This window comes from Dermacentor silvarum, chromosome 3, assembly GCF_013339745.2.
Source record: "Dermacentor silvarum isolate Dsil-2018 chromosome 3, BIME_Dsil_1.4, whole genome shotgun sequence".
NCBI classification, from domain to species: domain Eukaryota; kingdom Metazoa; phylum Arthropoda; class Arachnida; order Ixodida; family Ixodidae; genus Dermacentor; species Dermacentor silvarum.
The window spans coordinates 167,962,992-167,981,801 of record NC_051156.1 but is presented as its reverse complement, the minus strand read 5'-3'; the positions used below and the strand labels follow the sequence as shown (position 1 = coordinate 167,981,801).

At 45.4% G+C, this 18,810-nt stretch overlaps 1 protein-coding gene and 1 long non-coding RNA gene across 3 annotated transcripts in view; one reads left to right on the top strand and one right to left on the bottom strand.

The window, feature by feature from the left end:
- Window positions 1-18,810, bottom strand: part of LOC119446027 (E3 ubiquitin-protein ligase Bre1) — a 35,427-nt gene that overhangs the window by 781 nt on the left and 15,836 nt on the right. The window contains exons 9-16 of one of the 2 annotated variants that reach the window (XM_049663825.1): window positions 15,360-15,638; window positions 14,554-14,742; window positions 9,358-9,674; window positions 5,494-5,578; window positions 4,063-4,248; window positions 3,781-3,999; window positions 1,590-1,793; window positions 203-367 (exon numbers count right to left, since the gene is read on the bottom strand). In XM_049663825.1, coding sequence (XP_049519782.1) covers window positions 203-367; window positions 1,590-1,793; window positions 3,781-3,999; window positions 4,063-4,248; window positions 5,494-5,578; window positions 9,358-9,674; window positions 14,554-14,742; window positions 15,360-15,638 — 1,644 coding nt within the window. The remainder of the gene's footprint in view (window positions 1-202; window positions 368-1,589; window positions 1,794-3,780; window positions 4,000-4,062; window positions 4,249-5,493; window positions 5,579-9,357; window positions 9,675-14,553; window positions 14,743-15,359; window positions 15,639-18,810) is intronic. The other variant, XM_049663826.1, reaches the window with a different exon arrangement.
- Window positions 11,863-12,179, top strand: LOC125944064 (uncharacterized). The gene is made up of 2 exons (XR_007466099.1): window positions 11,863-11,922; window positions 12,124-12,179. It is a non-coding gene; the product is annotated as an uncharacterized LOC125944064 (long non-coding RNA).

Genomic DNA, 18,810 nt, shown 5'->3' with positions numbered 1-18,810 from the left:
GCCTTTTAAACTACTAGTACTAGAACGGCGACTATGTATGCTCATGCCCTTTCGGAAGGCAGTGAGCATGCACACAGACGCACGTTGCATTAAAAAGCAGCTCGGAAGACAGTACAATGTGTACAAGTATAAAGCCCTAGCTTTTTGTCTGACGTCGGTAGCAACAGTGCAACACACAATGAAGGACTAGACGTCCCCGCACCTTATACTCCTTGACCTCCTCCATGAGAACCTCATCAGTGTTGGTGGCCAGCTCAAACTTCTTCGCACGCTCGACCTTGCGGCGTAGTGATAGGATCTCCTCCTGGAGCCTCTTGGTCTTGAACGTCTCTTGCGACAGCACTGCTGTACGGTCCGTCACTATGCTCTGCAATGGGCACAAGTGTATGGAGCAACACAACCACTCTGCATACAGAGGTGATATTTTAGACTAGTCATATCTTGCATGAAAGTCCTAAATATTTAAACCCTGGTAAAAATAGTGACGAGCCTCAGAGCACAGTTAATAACTTAATATGCAGTTAAACCTCGATATAACAAATTCAGTAAAATTGGCACTTAACTTTGTTACAGTGAAACATTGTTATATTGAATTTCGACCTTTTATGCAAATAAGTACAGCTGCAGACAGATTTCTCATTTCAGGTAAAATTTCGAGTTATTGCACAATAGGAAAAACGAATTTATCGTAACTGTCGGTGAATTTTCGGATGGCTCTTCACGTCAAGTAAACAAGTAGACTTGGAAAGGTCTAGCGAGTCTTGTTCGGAGTTTCAGTTTTGCACTGACAATTGCGAGGAAGATATAGAGCCTCAGGCAGGCCTCTCTTGCGTGGTCGCGACTCAACAAAAATGCTTCCGCCAACACCTCTGCAATTTCCTTGCCTCTCCGATCCAGGAATGGAGGACAAAAAGAAATGAACGCTTGACTTCTGTTCGGAGAACTATCGTGCTTCATATAGACTGTTCCTCTGACATCCTATCTACAACTCAAGAACATAAAAAAATAATTGACCGTAAAGGACAAGAGAAAATAACAAATAAACTGCTGACATTGCAATAATGAAAGCTGCTCACAATGAATCAGTCACAAAAAATTTAGGAAATTATGCTGATTTTCTTGAAAAGAAGAAAATAGAAAGAAACTGGAAACTATCGTCGATTATCAATGTCAGCGAATAGCCTGAACGAACAAACGAACATTTTCCTTGCCGAGTCTGACCACCGACTTACCAAGAAAACCGCCAAAGAAAGCTTCCCTTTAAAAACGTTGCCACATAAAGGGTTAAATAAATGAAGCCCCTGCTGGACTTTGTCCGAGATTGCTCGCACGTCGAACAAGATAAACGTTTCACTACCGCTCTTCATTGAAAAACTGTTTCGCCATCCCCTCCACAACACAACTCCTGGTCCCAGCTGCTTGGCCCTCTCTCCTAATGTAAAGCAGCAGCAGGCCAGTGGACTGTGCTCCAGGCTGATTTCTCTGTTGTTCGAAGAGTTCGCTTTTCGTGCCAACAGATGCACAAGTGCCGAGGCAGAAAGCGACTGTTCTCGCACACCTGTGCAGAGCAGAGGCAAACGAGTGCTCACCTGGGCGTCCCTAAGCTGTGCCAGGTACTTCTCCAAATGCAGCTTGAGGTCAGCTGCCGACTGGGCTGACTCGACAGCTTTGCGACGGTGCACCTCTGCGGCCTGTTGCCTCAAGCTCAGCTCTTTTTCGACGGTTGAGAGGCTGTTTTGCAGCAGACGCTCTTTCTCTTCAAGTTTGCGCACCACCTGGTTCTGGGCTTCCACCTGTTGCACGGGAAGCAAGGGTACACGCACTCAGTTTTGCCCCCTGTCACAACCAGAGCTGCACAAACTTCAGCACTGGCAAGAAATGTTGTCTGGTTGGCAGGCGAGGGTTCAATGCACCGAAGCAACACGGGAGTCGAGGGACACTGCAATGTAGGGCACTACAATAATTTCTGCAAGCCACAGCAGGTGCTGGGACAGGTGGCAAATAGAAAATTAAAAATTTCCTCTCGAGTGCCATTCATGAGGCATCCTCTGCAAGAATCCTTTTGTTAAACTGCTGTGAGAGCTGATGCACAAGTCCATGAAGTGATTCAAAGTTTTAGTCTGTGTTGCCTCATGTAGGCCTTCTGTCAACACTTTGATTTACACTTTTACGCACATAACATCAGCAGACCTTCATGAAGATTTGAGGGTTCCTTGCACTGCCGCTGGTTTTCATCATCTTCTTGTACGCACTGGTTTTTGTGTTGCCTGGAAACAAAATTATTACTCCTAGCTTCGTTAGTTGGAGACACAGTGACAGAGTGTGTGTATGAGCACACTCTGTCACCGTTCTTTCCTAACACCGTTTTTTCCTGAGAATGAAATTAATTCATTTCACGTGCAGCATGAAGTGCTGTGCAAGCCAAGACTTTTCGAACGATGGCTGTGTTTAAAGCTCGAGAGGGGTGTGTCATCCTCTCTGTGAACTTCACCTTAAAGGGGCATTAATACTTTCCTGCCTGCGGGAAAAGCTGCAATTTTTGGATAGTTTAGTAAATACTTTTTTCTAATCACAGAGCATGCTTGATACTAAAATGTATAAGGAAGAAATTCTCTTTCCGCCGGTACTAGTCCCAAACAGTATGTTAATTAGACAAAAATTGAAAATACGCAAGGAAAAACTTGTTAAAACAGAGCGAGAGAGAGTCATAATAAATACGTCATTGTTGCTTCGCACAGAAAAAAACTGAAAAAAATTTGACTATTTTCAATGTGAGGGACCTGTGCAATATTCTAGTAAATATAAGCTTTTCAGTTTAGGAATTTCTTCAGATATGTGAGAAACGTTAACCCTAGTGACTAGCCCTAGTGAGATGCCGAGCTCCACTCCCAGTTGTCTTTTCACATGAAACACGGCTCCCTGCACAGCCACCGGCAAATGATCCCAACTGAAGGATGTTAGCACCCTGCAGATAAGAACTGTGACCTTAAAAACACGCAGGAGATCTGATTAATCTGATTAAGCGAAGTTGCCTTCCGTGTCAGTGCTGCTTTCAAAGTCAAAAGAACTCGTGCGCATATGCATCAGAATTGGCAGAAATGCGATGTTTCCGTGGATGAACAGTGCGCGATGCCAACGCCATCTTGGAAACTCGTAACGCTCATTGCAGTGACTACGCCCTTTCTCTGGAGATACTTTACAAATCCGCATGCGGCAGGAAACAAAAAACAAACCGAAACTGACTAAATAGTTCCTAAATAACCCAAAAGATGGCGCTAGCTATAGAAAAGCGCTTGTATAGCGACGAATTCCTAGAGAGAGAGAGAGAGAGAGAGAGAAAAAGGTAAAGGAAAGAACGAATTCCAAATTTGCAACCATCGATAGCAGGCTGTCGATAGGAATAGACGTAGCTAGGAAAGTGTTAAAGAGAAACACTGAATCAGATTAGAGTGATAAAGTACTTTTTGAATCAAAAACTCCATGCACGTTAATTTTACAAAGACAAAATTAGAGCCAAACTTCCATTCTTCGGCGAAAGCTCAGCGCCATTGTGTCTAGTGCAACATCTCAGACTTCGAAGTACCATACAGACTCTTGCATATAGATTTTTGCTTGCTTTTGCAAAACAATTTACAGATTTTTCCAGGTGTTGTCCGCAGGCCAACATGCCTATTCATCAAGTTTATGCAGATTTTTGTTGCACATCATCATACCTGCTCAACTCTGCGACATACCCGTGTAAATAAACACCTTCCGCAGATGCTCTTATGCCTAACCCACCTGGCTCTGGAGGCGCGCAGCCTGCTCCATGAGCGCCACCTTCTCGTCTTGCAGCAGCTTGTGCACCTGGGTGGACTTGATGCGCTCCGACATGAGCTTGAAGTTCGCATCGTCCTTCTCGCGCAGCTGCTGCAACAGCCGCAGGTTCTGCTCCTGCATGTCCTCGAACGCTTGGCCCGTGACCTCCATCTCGCTCAGCAGGGCCTCCTCCTGCGTGTGCTTAATTTTGATTATTATGTTTCATCCCTGCCCTGGCAAAGGCGAAACGAGAGGGGCACACACCTCCTGCTTCTGCGCGGCGAGGCCCTTGTGCAGGTTGTTCACCGTCTCCTCGAGAGCCCGGATCTTCTTCATGGCATCCTCGTCGGCCAGCTTGCGGCGCTCCTTACGCTCGTGCTCCACCAGCTTCTTCAGCTGCTGTCGGTGCTCCTCTGCCTCGGCACGGGCTTTCTTCTCAGCCGCCATGAGCTGCAATTACAGGAAGCAATGCGGGGGATCAGCACGAAGGAACAAGCGATGAGGAAGAAGAGAAAGGATGAGCCACTTATGCTTATCAACATTGTTCAGTGCACACTACTTTTACATTCTTTTACAGTCCCAAGTCATTGTGACGCATCTGCACTCAACGTTTGTGAAAGTGATCAATGCAGAGAATACGCTCGGGCTTTAGGAAAGTAGGTTGTGTGAGGAGCTGGGAAAACCAGCTCGAGCACACCATTCCAATCCTGCCACCGCTCAACCTAAACAGAACTATCAAAAAGAAAGAGGGAATGCTTCTTTGCGAGAAAAGGCACGCGGACTGGCCTTCTCAGGACCTTTTCAAGCTGGAAGAGATGTTACAATGGGCGACGATGAGGACAAAACAGGGGTGCAAGAGTGCCAGAGCACGTGACGAGCCCACACCCACGCTGCATTTAAAAGTGAAACAAGGCCCAGCATGGCCCGGAAACAATGCACTGCACGGTGTCACTCTGTTGCTGAGTGCTCTCATGCACAAAACCACACTTTTATACTGAAACAGTGTGCTCGAGATGTGGACTACAAGAAAGGACAGGGGCAAGCATTGGCTCTTCTGATAGTCCGTGCTTTGCTGCACTATTTCAGTCTAAATAAAAAATATTCAAGGGGCACTTAATTATCCCTACATGGATGAATGCAAAAGCATTGCAACGACTGCACGATGCCTATGCTCCTTTAGTTGTTGAGTAACTACATGACCAAAACGTTTTGTTGCATTGTGTAATTGCGACAAGCAACGGTGTTCGTCACAAGGTGCACACAACGCAAGGTTGTGGGTTCGAGTGGCTTAATTAACTCTACCTTAATTAACTTCACCTCAATTAACGCCAATGGTCATGGGTTCAACTCCCACCAAAGATCATGGGTTCAAGTGCCTTAAAAAACTTTGCCTTAAATAACACCAAAAGTCATGGGTTCGACTCTCACCAGTGGTCGTTGGTTCAAGTGCCGTAATGAACTCTATCTTAATTAAACCTGCCTTAATTAACTCCACCTGAATTCACTCTGCCTTAATTAACTTTGCCATAATTGACGTCATCAACTGCCTTGATTGGATCACTTGGGCTGACTTGACTTTCTGGACCATTGTGGTCACGCCAACGCCAGCAACGCCGGCTTTTCCGCCTCAAGAGCGATATACTAAATGCTTTCGCATTAATACCACCTCGACAAGATTTCCTTTATTTTGCTCACCTGCACCTTGTCCCTCTGCTCCTTCGGCGCCCCCTTGTACATATCTAGTAGAAGTTTCAGTTCCCTTTGGGCCTCCTGCGACTTCCTGCAAGAGCAGACACTTCCTCATCTCAGGAATGCATTTCACGACCAGGAAGGCAGCACCACCTCAATGAGCAGGTATGCAGCCCTTGCAATATGAAAACCTGCAGCAATCCTTACACCAACACAATGTTCACAGCACTTCTTGCATAAGATTTTTTTTTTTTAGAAGTTGCAATGGCTCTGGCAAAGTATTTTCAAGAAGCAATACTATTAGAGTGAGCCCTCATTACAATAAAATCATCGGGACAGGAGAAAATGGCCTTTGATGTGAGAGGCTTAACGTTAAAAGTGGAGAGGTACTATAAAAGCCATGCTAATGCTGGAAGCGTATCCCAACAGCACCAGAGTTCTTAAAATGAAACAATGTCACGCTCAGCTGTGCAAACATGACGGCAGAGAAATTCCTCTAATGCTCATGAACAGCTGCCTTGTGTGCTGGTTCTTAATGCACAGTGCAGTCAGTACCAAGGAACTGCCACAAGGTACAGCAGCTTTCGCAATACACTTTTGTCTTGCCAAAGTGATACAAAGAAAAGCACAGGGTCACCATCTATACTGCACATAGCATTCCTGCGTGAATATTGCAATTCATAGTAAGCACTGGTCGACATCACTTCAAGTCAGATAATCCAGTCTAAAATGTGTGTATATGGTGGTTGGAACCTCCAAACATACAAAGAGTGCAGTACTTTGAATACAGAACACTGTCTTCAACAACAAACATTCAAAATTTGTATAGTGAGAAACTAAAACATTATGCTCATGCAGAAATGCAATTATTTCAGGTTTATTCACATCTGGAAAAGTTCTGCATCACTGCAAACTTTTTCAGTGCATCATGGTCTGGAAAAAATAAAAAGAAAGAAAGTTAAATACTAATTCATTGGTTCAAAGAGGGGAATTGAAGGAACAAAACTTTTCTTACTTTTCCCAATATAATAGGCAATAAGAGGCTCTAATTAAGGGTGTTCAAATAACAAGATTTCTTCAATCAAACACCGGATATTTTCTCATTTCTAGACAAAGCAAAACATAATGTCTGCCTGGAGTCCATTTGGTAAAAAAAAAAAAAAAAAGCTATTATTGCAGAAGCGGTTTTTGTTAAGCTGTCACGCAGAAGCAGAATTCAGTTGCGCGAATGCAACCAGAATTGCATCATCACCTGAAATAGTGGCACATGGTCGGCCAAGACCTGCCTGGTTCAGGCCGAATGGATAGCTGTTTCTAACCAGTTTATTCACTTCACAGGAAGTGGTGGTGTAGACTTTTGCTACATGTTATTTCACTTTGGCAGCAAATTTCGGGCATTATCGAGGCGACGTTCTTGAGACTGGTTTTCAATATCAAGCTATGAAGGCCTAGCCTATGGTCACACACAAACAGCGCGCGATGTCACTGAAACGAAACAGTGGCGCCATCTGTCACCCCTACGACAAAATTTGATTCGTATTCGAACTATAGAGCATTTGCACATCCCCAGTTCTTATTCAATAAAACGTTTGTCCAATCTTGTGCTTCAGTGAAATACCGTAATTAAACTAATCTAAAGGGCACTTTCTTCCAAGAAAATGGGTCCGAAAATTGCCTGCGCTATACAGTCAGACTCGAAACTTAAAGCCGTGTTGGCGGTGTTGGCAACAGTCTACACAGCGACACAGTCTACATTGGCAATATAGTGCCCTTACCATTACAAGATGGCGACACAGCACGTTGTCATTAATATTGCTGTGGGTTCCTTTTGTGCTTGACTATGATCTAGGGCAGCATTCTCAGTCAACCACTTTCTGAGATACTGTCACTTCTGCAGTTAAGCGTGACTTGGCATAAGGTACGTCGGCATATATGGCATTCAGCGTTTCTGACGCCGTGCCTTGCTTGCTGACTGCACACAGTGCCAGGAACGCAGTTGGCTGCATAGTTTGACAAGCCCCATGCAGAGTCAAGCAAAATCTCGTGAAAGTGATAGTAGACTCTCCAAAAGTGACCGCTCAAGAATACCGCCTCTGTGTGCATGATATCTGTGGCCAATGAAGTGAGAAAGACAACAATGATGCACCACTTTCATTATGAAAGCCTAATTAAAAAAAAAATCCTTTCTGTGAAGATAAATTCTGCATGTCTCGTTTTTTCTGACTGCGAACGTTGGGGCATGCTATATATATTTATTTTATAAATTGGAGGCATGTTACATTCAGGTGCACTTTTATTTTCTTACTTAACCCCGCGAAAACTGGGTGCGCATTAGATTCAGGGGTGCGTTAGAATCGGGTAAATATGGTAAACTCGATAGTTCGGTATATTCAAGTGTTTTGCAATTGCTCATTCTTCAAATGACTTGCATGGCACACTATGCATCACTGAGAGTTTGGCCATGCTGTGAGGATTCAGTACAGCAAAGACTGCCTATGTGTGGACTTTCTCCACGGCAATCATGAAGTTCACAAGTGTTGCTTTTTAAAAGCCACATATGGACGCAACTGCTATGGACAAGAATACCGCCTCTGTGTGCATGATATCTGTGGCCAATGAAGTGAGAAAGACAACAATGATGCACCACTTTCATTATGAAAGCCTAATTTTAAAAAAAATCCTTTCTGTGAAGATAAATTCTGCATGTCTCGTTTTTTCTGACTGCGAACGTTGGGGCATGCTATATATATTTATTTTATAAATTGGAGGCATGTTACATTCAGGTGCACTTTTATTTTCTTACTTAACCCCGCGAAAACTGGGTGCGCATTAGATTCAGGGGTGCGTTAGAATCGGGTAAATATGGTAAACTCGATAGTTCGGTATATTCAAGTGTTTTGCAATTGCTCATTCTTCAAACGACTTGCATGGCACACTATGCATCACTGAGAGTTTGGCCATGCTGTGAGGATTCAGTACAGCAAAGACTGCCTATGTGTGGACTTTCTCCACGGCAATCATGAAGTGCACAAGTGTTGCTTTTTAAAAGCCACATATGGACGCAACTGCTATGGACTATGCGTGCATCATCTATTACTACATTACAGCATTAGTATTGCGATATGGTAAAAGCTACCTTATCCCCCCAAAAGATGTTCCACCGACTAGCCAAGGTAGGATGCAGCTGCAAGTAATTTCCAGGGAAGTGAGTTCTGCTCCAACAATTGATGTCACAGTTCAGACAGGTCAATGCAGGAAAACTATGCAACATGGGGTAACACTGTCTCAACCACACGTCTACATTGCCCGTATTCTATTTACAGCATATGCACTGTAATCATTTGCAACGTGCACAATGATAATGCTTCCACTGCACAAGGTCGACACGTGCCTTGTACAAGGTGATTCGTGTACGTATGCTTCGCACTCGTGAATAGGAAAGTTGGAAGGTGATTCAACCTCTAGTTGAAGTTGTTCAAAGACGATGTCTTCCTGAACGAGTTAAGGGGGAGAATGGGGCGGAGTCACTGCGCACAGCACTCTTATCACATCACCCCTCGTGTGAGGGGAGTAGGAAGGAGGACCATCGAACTGCGTAAATGTTTTTACTGTACTACATTCGGGAATGGTCCACATTTTGAGACTGCACTACATTCGGGATCGGCCCACATTGTGAGACTGCACTATCTCCAGAATCGGCCCATGAAAAAGGCTAGAAACACACACACACCTGATGTGGAAAAGTGGGGGCGACTCACTAAGGAAGACATTCATCTTTAAAAAGGCCAACTGGCTTCCCCAATAAACGAATGGGCCCCCCCGAGAAAGCATGCGAGAAAAAAAGAAAGGGGAGTTAGGGGGGGAACGCACTTGAGCTGCGCCTTGAGGTCGCGTATGATGTCTGCGTCGCTCTTGCCTTTCTCCCGCTCGGGGATCGGCTCTTCCTCGGCCCTGCAGTCTTCCTCGTGGCGCGACACGGGCGTCTCCTCCCCACTGCGGCCACCGCCAGCTCCCGAGCCGCCAGCACTGCCTCCCAGCCCCACCGTGCTCGTGCTAGAGCCCGACGACGGTGTCGCGGGCGCATCATCGCTACGTGTGGAGCCACTGTCGCCTGATGCTGACGGTGCTGATGGGGGAACGGTGGCGGAGTTCACAGCCACATTAGACATCTCCAGCATCTGCCTCAGCTGCGGCGAAAGACAACAACCAGAAGTGCAGGAGCTGCTTTAGTTTCCATTGAGATCAGATAACCCAATGTGAACATGCAGTCCACTGCACAGAAACAAGCGAAGAAACACGGCACTGCTTCTAAGCTACCTTTGCTTACACCAACATACACTATTTGTATGTTACATTCATAAAATTTTATATATTTATGTACTGGTTACATATTTTATATATATATTTGCTTGCTTACACCGTTACATATTTCCAACCTTACTTATTCCTGTACAAAATGTTTGCTTTTGTTTTCTGCTACCGGGCTTCCCCTTTATGCAACGCCCCTGTTGAGGCCCTTTAAAAGGTGAAGGAAATGATGATGAAACGTAATTAGTTCACTCGTGGGAAAAAAGTGGGAAACATACACATCTATGATTGACAAAGACAAAACAGCAGGAATTGCCCTAATGCATTTTAACGCACCTCTACTTATGGCCATGCCAACTACAATTCTTTCTTAATATTTTCATTTCGTTTTGACATTCTTTGGTGAGGCATGTTAACACACCTGTCACCCAAATGCACGTCTGCAGATTTGGTTTGCGATTTAACCAGTGGCTTGATCACAAGGCAAAGCTGCGCTTGCAAAATAAGGCACCTAACTTAGCGGTAGCAACAGGAGCTAGCACAGCCAGCTGCCACTAAGCTGAATGTCCTTGCTTATCTACAGCTTGTACTTAAAGGTACCATCATGCATTCCAGACGGATCAATGGTCGCTGAGATATACTTCCGAGCCCTGCCACAGGCACTGCAACAAAAGAAAGGTCCGATATCACAAGTGTGTGTTGCACAAGTATGTTACATGCTGACAAGGGCAAAACAAAACCGTGTACCATGTGGGTTATACTTACTTCGCTGGAAACTGTCACATGATAAAAGAGAAATGGGAACGGTGATAAGACATGACAGCAACAAAAACCAGAACTGCTGGCAGAAGAGCGAGTAACAGCGCCTGTTATATACGTCACCGGTCATGCCACCCGTAGGCGCCCATGCAAAGTTACCGTCGGGAAAGCACAGTGCACTTGCAGTGGTAGCTTCACCAGAAAAGGCAATGGTACCTGCACCTTTTTGCCACGGTCTTCTGGTTGTGCTAAAAGTTTCAGTAGTGTGCTAAAGGCCCCTGGCAGTGAAAGCCCAACACATTGGCTTGTCACCATTTATCTAGCATACCACATGCACATGCACACACAAACACATATACATGCATGTACGCAGTTGCCAGCACATATTCCTGTACCAACAATAAGACCTTCATTCCCTCCTCTTGAGCTGCATGTGGGCGTGAAGAAAAGAAGTAGATCATATGGACATCTCGGGAACTGTTAAGCTTCAAAGCTCCATTTGTGCACTGTGGTACTTGGTCAGGTTTGCCACTAACCTGCTTACTGTTATTTGTACTGGTACAGTTGCTCATAACCAATTTTGGTACTAACAAATGCAACCATTTTTTGTTGGGCTCAGCTTGTGCACCTTATCACACTGTGGATCGAAAAACAGTGCCTCCGACGGTGGCGCATCTGCTTTTTGCAAGCGTTGCAGGTCCATAAAACAAAATTAATATATATGTTTGTTTTTTTAATAAAAGAAGTGCCAGGAGTGAAAGTGAGCTTAATAAAGGCCACCTCAGCGAGGGCTTGCAACCACAGGCATCTGCTGCTGCATGCAAGCTGGCAAAGTTCAAGAACGCGTGGGAGTCTCTGAAGGCATCTGGAGTTCATCATACCTTCTGTTTGTAATGATTGAGTGGTAATTACAAGACTCGCAGAAGTATGGAAATGTTATATTTTGCCTCTTTCTATCTGCGTGAAGTGCTGTTAGCATAAATTATTTAGGTAAATACAGAATACTGTTTTCTTATAGAATGGCCATCTGCATAGTGTCCCACACACAAGCAGACAATGGTACTTGAACGTTTTGTACTGTAAAGCCTCAATATGGCAGAGTTGAAAGCGGAGGCAAAATTATTTGTATGCATTACTTTGCTATACAGTCGAACCCATCTATAACAAACGCTACAGCTGCGCAAAAAGTGGTTGTTATATCAGTAGTTCGTTATATTAAACTGACCCTTAAAAACAAAAAAATTAACCGCACTGAAACGGGCGTCGGCAGTTACATTTCGGCAGCACTTTGGTCCGAAAACCAGATTTTCAGTGTCATTTTTGTTCCCGATGCGTTCCTGCACCTAGCTGCGAATTTTCATTAGAAACGTCTACGTTAAAAAAAAATAAATAAAAAAAATGCGGCGTTGCATAGCACTTTCAAAACGGCACCCAGTTCCAATCACCAGTCATTTCTAAACTGCAAGTGCAGCCGCCAATTTTATTCGAGAGCTTGTGATATATTTTACTACCACCGGGACGTTGACTGTATTCTGCCCAAGAGAGTGAAGCGTTTTGATTAGCTGGAAGCGTAAACTTCGAAAATTACTGCGGCACGCCACCATTCTGTGAAGGTCTTGAGACGGACGGACATGATCTCAGCATTATGACAGCGTTTCAGCCAAACAAGAACTGTAAAATTACGTTACCTATGTCGGTTCAGGAAGAAGAAAAAAAAAAAAAGTGAAAGGTAGAATGGCACCGTGAACAGTTGTCATATCAGCAATCGTCAACACGTAAACAAAGCATTGCCAAACCGTGATCTCCTGACAACGGCATAGTAACCGTCGATCCTTTGCAACACTGCGTGGTGCTGGCAGTAACGACAGAAAATATCGACAGTAACGACAGAAACAATTGGGCGGCCATTGTTCCCATGGTGAAAGGACATAGATGATTGTTCCAAATCGTTGCAATAGGTGTAACGCACGTGGTGCTTCAAGGACAACTGGGCGACAATGAGAGTGCTGCCATTGTGCCATCCGATATCGCACCAGCGCATGCCCTGTGTCATGCTGTTTATGCTGTACGCCTCTCCCTGGAGGCATGCCTTGAAAGCGAGTGACCTTCTTTGCGGCTTCCAAAATCCACTCACTGCGATCGCTCACTCATCTTGAAGGCTCTATCATGGTCGCGGTTGGATTAGAGTGGGAGGTGCGCGGACGCACGTTCAATTTGGTCGCGTTTCCGCACTTTGGTACTTTACGTGCGCCCTCTTATTGCCGTGACCAGGTTCAAAGCATTAGCTGTAAGAGTGCGGCGATTTAAAAAATGTTCGTTATATTTGGAACCAGTTTCAATAGGCAGGGTCGGAAAATAGTAAATGCACTGATAAGTGGGTTCGACTGTAGCCGTCGTCTGCCCTCATGGCCAGCAATGTCCTCCAAGGTTGGAGGGGTATGCTGCAGTAAGCAACTACTTGGTAACATGACATCAATCAATCAATCAATTTCATGATCATGACGGTGGAGCATTGCAATCCTCCGGTTTCATACACAGTTTGCTGCCATATGTGAGCAGATGTTTCGAGTAATCTGCGCCATTAAAAAAATGTCTTCCTCTTGCAGGCGATGCTAGTTCCAGCTAAGGCACACGGCACACATTTCGGCGGCACATTTTAATTACCTTGGTGTCCCATCTGACTTCAGCTGTACATGTAGCTGGCACTGCAATAGAAAACAATTTCAGAATGCCTTGGTCACTGGGATGCTGGGACGAACTGTGCGCTATAATTGCTAATGGCCATAATGTGCCTGTCTCATCCAGAAAGATGTCAATAAAAAAAAATAATAACGGCTAAGTTTGTTTTGCTCTATCAATGCCAACCCAGCACTCACGATTTCCTGGTTGTTCAAAGATTGTTCATCACCGAGAGCTTAGCTGCAGACTGTTTCAGCAAGACGATAAACTCCAGCTACTGCGCTTACAGGTGGTGGTATAGGCACTTGGATATCTTCGTTTTGATCATCCAGTTCATTGCTGACACAGCCTTGCACCTCACCGATGATGTCTTCCTCCGTGTATGACTTCGCGACAATGGCGTTATTGACCTCATTGACTAAGTAATTCTAACCTATGCAGCACTCGAATGTGCTTCAACAATGCGCTGCAATAAATTTACAGGCAAGTCGTCATTGCTTACAAGCTTCACAGTTTCACAAGCTTCACTCTCCTACTCATAAAAATCCAGCCTTGCGAAAGGCTTTTCATGCAATGTACAGTAGCCTCCATCCACGGAGAGCTTGCTAAACAGCGGGCATGCAAAGAGAGTGACACCTTCTTGGGAGATTACCGTAATTTCGCGTTTGGTCTAAAAAAGTGTGAAGCCGTAAAGTGCTTGTTCTACCTGAGACGCACCGTCATAGACTGCATGATAATTATGACCGTCGTGCTATTTTTGTAATAACTGAGCATTCATTACAACTGGGATTGTTACAAGTAGGCTTGGCTGTATTCATAACGAAGACTCACGAGCTGCACCAGCGCACTGTGGCTGTTGAAAGAAGTCAATTTTTGCACAATTTTTATCTTCCTAAATAGCTTCAGAATCGTGCGGGAGCCTGTTCCTGCAGCAAGCACCATAGAAATATTTTTCTACGCTCTCTACAGACAAACAATCTAAGAGTGATTAAGAGCTGTTTCGGCAGCGAGAGGCGGAGAGCAGTGCTGAAGTTCTTAAAAGTGTTTCTGATAGTGACCACCAGGTTGCCCCGCTTGTGATGCCACTATAGTCGATGTGCAAAGTATACAGTGCTGCAGCGTAGAACGAGGGCAAGGAAACCATTAATGAGCGATGCAAAGACAACAGAACATGCATGAACGGTTGGTTACACCAACAACCGTTAACAGAGTGTACGACACATGCACATTCACATTGTGGCCACAGTTTTTGCAGATGCAATTTGCAAAAATGCCACGCATACAGGCCGTCGCGCGCACACACAAAAAGTGACCACTCACCTTCTGCGTCTCTGATTGGGCCTCGCGCAGCTTGCGCTTGCTGCGGGAGACCTCGCTCTTGAGCTGCCTGTTGTGGCTCTGCAGGCTCGTTATAATGTGCCGCATCTCCCGGTTGATTGGCTGAGCCTGCTCGCTGGACACCGACGACGACTCAAACTCAATGCGTAGATTCTCGTACTCTCGACGAATCTGCAGCATACACACGACATTCTCACTCTGTGGCTCTGCTTCGTGCCGCTTGCTTTACAAAACTTTTTGTCTGCATTCGCTCGCTTGTCGGAAGACTGATCAATCATTGGCAGATAAATTGGAGACAGCATTTTCTTCTCAAAAGATAGATAGCTGGGCTTAGTTCACGTAATACTGTATTGCGCAGAACAGCAAAAAGGAGGACACAGATGACAACAGCTAAAATCAGAGAGATAGCAGGTTGTCATAACCTCGAATATTCTGCTGTAAATGATTTCGTGGTTTTTATTCATCTAAACTCAAAAGTTAAATTATGAGATGGAATTACGCCTAACCCTATGCACTGGAATTCCACTTTTGCAAAAGATGTTCAGTAACAACCTTTTCTCAAAGGACGGCCCAGCTTATTGACGACAAGGCATACGGGTACCATTTTCGAAAAACCTAGCATGTCCACGTCAAACCATTCCGAAACCATTTCGGTCATCAACAGACACTGTTATTACGAACATTTAACATGAGATTGGCTTGTCCAGTCTCACTGGACAAGCATCAAGGGCAAGTATCGTAGAAGAGTTTCTCAATACGTGGGAACAGTCAACTGAGAGCAAACCGACCTGCGCGATGTTGTCCTCGAGGCGGATGACCTCCGAGCGAAGCTTCTTCTGGACAACCAGCTCCTCGCTTTCCATCTGCTCAATGTGGCGCAGGTGTGAGTTCTTGGCTGTCGACAGCAAGGAGCGACACTCGTCCAGCTGGGTCTTGAGTTGCATGCTCTCATTGTACAGCACGGAGAACTGGCTCTGCAGGCACTTGTACTCGGCCGTGCTCACCACCAGGCTCTCGGGCAGCGACCGCAGCTCTAGCCGCAGCCGCTCCACCGTCTTCAGGGCCTCCTGCAAAGGATGGAGACAACCTGTGACCACTCGGAGCGTTTGCCACACCTGTCTAGAAGGGAGATGTTAAGGACCAGCACCTTTACGGCTAAGACAATTGCAGAGATATCATTTTTTTCTGGATTAGATTTTATCTTATCACTATCTGAAGGTTGTGCAGCAGGGACAGCATGCGTTGACACGCTGATTCTTCCCAGAACTGAGAAAATGGCAATACTGATTAAGCAGAAGAGCAGCAATGGAGGCTTTCATCCACCTCTGCAGCCTGCTGAAAGGCCTCTACTCTGGAAAGTAGGGGGGTGCAAATATCCACAACTTTCGAATAATGAATCGAACAGTGTCCTATTTGATTCGAAGACCGAATCGAATAGTCCCTATTTGTAAATGTGAATATTTCTCGAATACTTTTAAAATGTTTCTAAAAGTCAGCTGCACCCAACTAAACATAAAATTGGAGCAAAAGTACCGAATAATGCAGAATATAGGTCGACTCCCTTACCTTGAAGCGAAGAAGTCAACATAAAAATTATTAGGCACAAAACTTTGTTTGCTCATTCGTTCGAGCTGTCTGCACTCTCGTCCGAAGACGACTGCTTCTCACTAGCTGCGTCCCACAACATGTTGTCCTCGGTGCTGTCCAAGGAGTTGCTGAGGTAACATTTCTTGAATAGCCGCAACACCACATCGTCGGGCAGCTCTGCTTCTCACTAGCTGCGTCCCACAATATGTTGTCCTCGGTGCTGTCCAAGGAGTTGCTGAGGCAACATTTCTCGAATAGTCACAACACCATATCGTCGGGCAGCGAGCTCCAAGCCTGCGACACCCATGTGGCCACAGTGGCGAGGGGCAGCCTGCGCAGCCGGCCTGTTGGGGTCTTTATGAGTTGTCGCCGGCCATCCACTGATTGTACAGTTCGCGAACCCGGTATTTAAAGGGCTTGTTGAGCACGACGTCGAGCGGCTGAAGGGTTGAGGTCATGCCTCCCGGAATGACGGCGAGCTCAGTCCTCCCATCGCGGAGCGCCTGCTTCACATCTGCGGTCAAGTGCCCGCGAAACACATCCAAGACGAGCATGCTCAGACACCGCAGGAGTGCACCGGGCCGCAGATTCCAGATCATCTGGATCCAGTTGATCATGAGGGCCTCGTCCACATAGCCTTTTTCGTTCATGCGAACGACAACGTCCCGTGGGAATGCCTCTTTCGGCAGCGTCTTCCTCTTGAAGATTATAAATGGGGGCAGCTTTCTGCCGTCTGCAGTGCAGGCGAGCATCACTGTGAAGCGCGAATGCTCGTTCCCCGTCGAAAGCAGTTTTACTTCCTTCGAGCCACATTCGCACACTGTGGTGGGCGACGGCATGTCGAACCACACCGGCGTTTCATAGACGTTAGCCTATCTGTCCAAGCATGTAGCCATGCTGCTGCCGGAGATGGATGACCAGCTTGTCCTTGTATGCCTCCAGCAGCTTCTGGCAGATTGATGTGCACCGACGAAGTGCGAACGCTTTGCGTCGCATGAAGCGGCGAACCCAGTAAATGGAACCCTAAACTGCTCTCGCGTTCGTCCTGATTCACAGGCAAGCTCTACTGCTTTGATGCGGATGAGCTACGATGTCACTGCCAAGAATCTGGCGCGATGCTTGTGGACGAAGATCTTTGAGCTCAGGGTGCACCGCGCAGCTCCCGCGAAAGGACGTCTTCTGCGCGTTGCACGCAGACAACTTGCCTTTTTGCGTCCGCCAGTACTGGACCCTTTTTCGGAAATGCCAAAATGCCGCTGGGCTGACATGTTCCCGTTGACTTCCCCGTATTCGATCACCACCTTAAACAGCGAGGCGAACTGACCTTGAGTACCAGTACTCATTCTGCAGGTGGTCATGAAATCAACAATTGCAAGAACGATAGCTGCACAAAAAGGGAAGATGACGTAGGTTGAACAGCGTCGGTCAACATGGAGGCGATAACGATGCGGATGCCAAAAGGTCTGCGGCTCCCACATGCTGCCAGACAATTGAGATTGCGCCAAGGACCGGCATACAAGTTGAGGGGTGACGTTCTAGTAATATTTTTTTTTAAAAAAAACTTCTACTTATATTCCGCACCATACGGTACAGTAAATTTTCACCTTCACGGGCATAGTATTTGCGTAGTGGAGAAGGCTACGCCGCTTAGACAGCCATAATTTACAGGGTATACTGTGATCATTCGCACTTGAGTCCTGTGCATGCGAAGAAACTACTCGTTTTGCTTCTAATGCTCCATTTGTGTTTTTAATAAACAACAGTTCATAACATACTATGTAATGAGAGAAACTTGCTAACATTAAGAATACTGGGATGTGAACATTGTTTTATATTTGTGATAACAGCTGTTCATTATTCGAGAGTTATTCGATTCGCTTCTGGGACAATTCAATTCGTATTTGATTCACTCACAAAAACTACTATTCGCACGCCCCTACTAGAAAGATGTGCAAGATGTAGTACGGAGTGAAATGGTGTTCACAGTAGTACGACTAATGGCTCTGACTTGCCTCGGCCACAAAATGCAAAACATGCAGCAGCTTAATCAGCTATACACAGCAAAGATGAATATCAATCGTGGCTAAGTTTGCTATAATTCATCGAAGACAGGTAACCATGCAACATGCAACCCGTTCATGATGCCCATCAAGTGCGAGGACATACCATCTTATGGGAGCGCTTGCCTCAAACTAGCAGAGTGCCCCATATTCCATTGAACTGGCAATAGATTCAGCAATTTAATTTACTCAAGAGCAGTTTTTTTTTGCCTTCAATGCTTTCTAAGATTCACAACAAAAGCTCTTGGTTTTCCATACCAATGTGCCAAAATTTGCTCTGTATATTACTAGCCCCGCAACTATTCTGTGAAATGTCGTATGCAGTTTGAAGATAAGTATGACAGGTGTTTTGACAAACAGCACATGGCATATCCAACATTATTTCGAGGCCAATGTATGGTGCAAGATGGCTGGTAATATTAGACTTCCAAGAAAACTGGTTTGTTATCGCCATTGGTTGGGAGGTCTTGCTTTGTTAAAATTAGGTAACAGAGGCATGTCTTTCTCTGGGGCTTTCAGGAGGAACTTCATTTAGCATTAATTGCTCATCATATCCATTATTTCATTATAACAAGATTCAACAATACTGGCC